Raw genomic sequence first — 4,209 nt, forward strand, 5'->3', positions numbered from 1 at the left:
CTCCCGACCTTGCCCTTTGAGCACACGACCTCCTCCAAAATTTCACTGTCCGGCATCTGCCCAATGGCAAGATCATTGCACTGCAGGAGATTCTGCGTTCTTGTGATTTCTCAAGGTTGCTCCCTCTCAACCTCGACTACAGAACCCAAGACCTCCAAAGACTTTTCGTTCGGCCTCTGTGCTATTCTGATATAATATATATATATAGATATATATCTATATATATATTAGATATAATATATATATAATATGAATATATAATATAGATACATATATATCATAATATATATATATAGATATATATCTTATATATATGTATATATTATTAATTATATATATATTATATATACTATACATACATACATACATATATATATATATATATATATCATATATATATATAATATTATATATATATATTTCTTTAACAGCTTCATGCAATAATGTTTTCATAAATGCATTACAAACATGCGTACTACATATGATGTGGTAAAAGAAGGCAAAGAACTATCGTCTTTGTAAGAACTGAAAAACATTAGAAGGTTGTGCAAGTTTAACTTTTGGCCTCAGATGCAAGTCTGTAAGATGTGTCTAGATTATTACCAGAAAAACACACCCTCGAAAATTATTATGACGACCCTAAATTTCGTAAGTGGAAACTAGGAAGTATTTCACTGTACCGTGAACACATTCAGCCAATACGCTTAAACAGAATAAACATGTTTGTTATGCATTTCATGTTTCCTACTTTGTTTAAAAGACATACCAGGCAATCTGAAAAGTGTCAGGTATCCTCTCTGAAGAACAGTTCTCCCGATTGATGAAGCTTCGGTAAGTCATAGTAAGGTATCTATTGTGAGGATGAAAAATAATGACCCGAAGCCCTCATCAGCTACTAGTTCCATTACCAAATGGCGATTTGCCTCTAAGTGAGATGGAAAGCAGGAATATAGAAGAAGAAGAAGTAGAAGAAGAAGAAGAAGAAAAAGAAGACAAAAGATTCATCTTTGAAGGATTGAATGACCGAACCTCACGCTCGCCATTCCAGTGCCAAAATTCTTCGTCACTGTCTTGAACGTATCCATACACTATTTTATTATATTAAATCTTTCCTGAATCTCACTTACTACTGGACCATTGTTATTTAACCCTATTCGAAATTATATAAATGATTAACTTCTGGTAACAAATCACCAATACCATTTTGCATATGGATTATGGATGAGCACGCTTAGAAGACTTAAATCAGCTAAGATTTCTATGTGTCTAACACTCAAATGTCTACTCAGAAATATACCATGTCTTAAAAGTATATTTCTTTTTTACCGTTACCTAAACATGAATAACTTGTTTACTCTCTTTGCTTCAGTAAAATTTTGAAAATTAGAGTCTTGCAAGTAATTTAAGAAGTGACCTGATGTTAAATTAGTGAATACAGAGAAGCAATCGTCACATTCCTATTCATTTTTTTCTTTTTACTAATACTGAGATTCTCGTCTTCTGTTGTTGTTTTTACTGCTACTATTACCATCATGATTTAATTCCACAGTATACGCCAATATTTTTACAATCAGTAGATAAATACCAAATAAAACAATGCAACAGGTTAGTTCTCCAGTGATGTTTCATTAAACAAAAAATAGTAAATAAATAAACAAATTTGAAACTCTCTGGAAAAGACATCCAATCACCGAGATATAATAATCCTTTGGTGCTGAAGTGCAGAGACCCTAGACTAACCAGCCATTCGCCGTCCATACCTGCACTTGTTTCGTTCCATCTAAATCGATCGCACATTTGTTTCGCAGCAAAAAAGAAAGCGCCATTCGTGCAGGGCGAGGAAAAAATAGTGATATTCTCACATGCTTACTTTGTCACTCACTCGATCATTCCAGTGTTTATAAAATGTCCTCGACGTCTAAGTGTCATTCATTTACAAAATAAGCAGAGTAACAAGAATCTGTTGAAAGAACACTTACGCGATGGGATCTGGTGATTGCGCCTTCAGACGCTTTAAGAAGCAGTCGTATTAATGACATTAATTATGACAAAAAAAGTGTTAGAAAAGGAACACCTTGACTCTAAATGCTCTCTATGTTCTATTTTACATGGATGATGACGGTGGAGGAAGGAGGATAAATAGGCGGAGAGGAAGAAGACGCAGACAAAGACGAAGACGAAGAAGAATTGGTCAAGCTCGTAGATGCCATCCTCACGTAACCAACGCTGTCAGGGCCATCGTTAGTATCAATGCAGAAGTGGCGAAATAAGAACCGCTCCCTGTGGAAAAATAAACGGGTGTTACCAGGGATAGCATAGGGCATAGAGGCTACTCTCCACTTTTTTCACTTGGACATATTTAAACATTTCTCAATGCTGACAGGAACTTTAGTGATATAGCTAGTCCAAATGTAGCTTTGGACTAAAGGTAAGTTAACAGTTAGGAGTTATGTAAACAAGATTAAAAGATTGAGAGGACACAGTCACAAATATATAGCACAACAGGAGGTGAAACGAAGCAGAGTTTTGTGAATCCCAAAACTGGCAATTCTAGTACTGAACGCCAGCTTGGATAATAATTGTCTCTTGTTGCGCATAGTTTTCACTTATTAAAGGACTGCAGGTATCACTGAGAAGTGATTAATCGATATAAGTTTAAAGTTGTTGTGTATAACATTTAAAATTGGCATTTACACCACGATTCGAACAAAATTCTAAAACAATATAGAATTTATTTAAGAATAAATAATAAAAGCTCTATTACTGAATAGATACTGCCTACGAAGAAACTGTATCAAACTTTAGTTTTAGCATTAACTCAAACATCTGGATCAATTCTTTCTTATTCAAATACATTTAAGCTATGAGAAAACGATTGTCTTATAGAAAAGAGGGGTGAGTAGCTATTAAAATATGATGCACTGCACATATGTCACATACACGTATATATGCCTATATATATATATATATATATATATCTATATATTATATATATATATATATATATATATACGAGAAGAGAGAGAGAGAGAGACGAGAGAGAGACGTGGAGGAGGAGAGAGACAGACAGAGAGAGAGAACGTTTTACCTACACTTGCGAGAAGCATGTTTCAAAGTCAAGGCACTTACCTCCCGTAGAGGCTCCTTCTCTCGGCGAACTTGCTATGTAGTTTGAATCGGTGATGAGAACGTCTGTAGACTTCCTGTACAAATCCAGTATAGAGGCTGTACAGCGCAGGAGAAGGCCTTGGCCTCCTGTAAAATGTTCTGAACGTAACCACATTTGAAGGCCTGACAGGGAGGCTTTGCGTCCCATGCTATCACTCTCGCCAGGAAATACGATGACAGTCTCTCTAGATGCCTGGAAATTCATTTTACATTACTTCCAAACACATTTGTCACGTCATTAATAAGGTAATATAATAGTATAAAAAAAAACAAGCAAACAAAGGCGTACAACAGAATTTTATTAACTTTGCTATCTGAAATAAGTATTATATACCTGTCACTAAAATAAATCCATTCTTGACAAATATACTCCCTGTAACACATCTATGATATTTAATTTTGAAGTTAAAGGGGGTTACAGACGATCATTATTACTGTCAGTAAAAATACTGACAATATTCTATTGGTGTGAACTACTGTCAGTACGCCGAACACACGTCCATTATTGAATACTGATTGAGCCGTCAGTAATTCAGTGTACCAGAGTGGAATGGTTGTACAAGCCCTTGCCTTTCAAGGGACATGAACAAGAGAAAAGCATGCATTGCAATTATTATGGCTCTTTGGCCAAAGAAAAGACGCAAATGTAGAAAGTGGGTCAAAGACTGGATTGGTAAGCGTAATACTTTTTGCGCATTTAAACCTTTTGAATGAAATCAAGACAACCAATATGAATGATTTTTAGTTATTTCCGGATGGATGAAAAGACCTACAATAAACTTTTGGAGATGGTAAGGCCATATATAACTAAAAAAGACACTGTTATGAGGGAGAGCATCTCTCACATCCTGTACAGTTGCGTCAGCTTTGATTGATTTATATACCTCCAATAACTTTTCAAATGCAGGCATTTTCTTGATGTTCTTCATATAATTTTCGCTTCGAACATCCCATAACTCTGGTAATCCTGCGAAAGCTGAAATAAATTCCCGAAGAAGTAGTTTCCCTTGCTGGTCAGACTTTGTACCTCTTCCGATTTCT

At 35.3% G+C, this 4,209-nt stretch overlaps 1 protein-coding gene across 1 annotated transcript in view; it reads right to left on the reverse strand.

The window, feature by feature from the left end:
• Positions 1-432: 432 nt before the first annotated feature.
• LOC135215337 (uncharacterized) overlaps positions 433-4,209 on the reverse strand; it is a 145,263-nt gene continuing 141,486 nt past the window's right edge. Inside the window, exons 5-6 of the mRNA XM_064249897.1 lie at positions 3,130-3,361; positions 433-2,280 (exon numbers count right to left, since the gene is read on the reverse strand). Of these exons, the coding sequence (XP_064105967.1) occupies positions 2,213-2,280; positions 3,130-3,361 (300 nt within the window). The 3' untranslated portion in view covers positions 433-2,212. The remainder of the gene's footprint in view (positions 2,281-3,129; positions 3,362-4,209) is intronic.

The sequence above is a fragment of the Macrobrachium nipponense genome, chromosome 5 (genome assembly GCF_015104395.2).
Source record: "Macrobrachium nipponense isolate FS-2020 chromosome 5, ASM1510439v2, whole genome shotgun sequence".
In the NCBI taxonomy this organism is placed as follows: Eukaryota; Metazoa; Arthropoda; class Malacostraca; order Decapoda; family Palaemonidae; genus Macrobrachium; species Macrobrachium nipponense.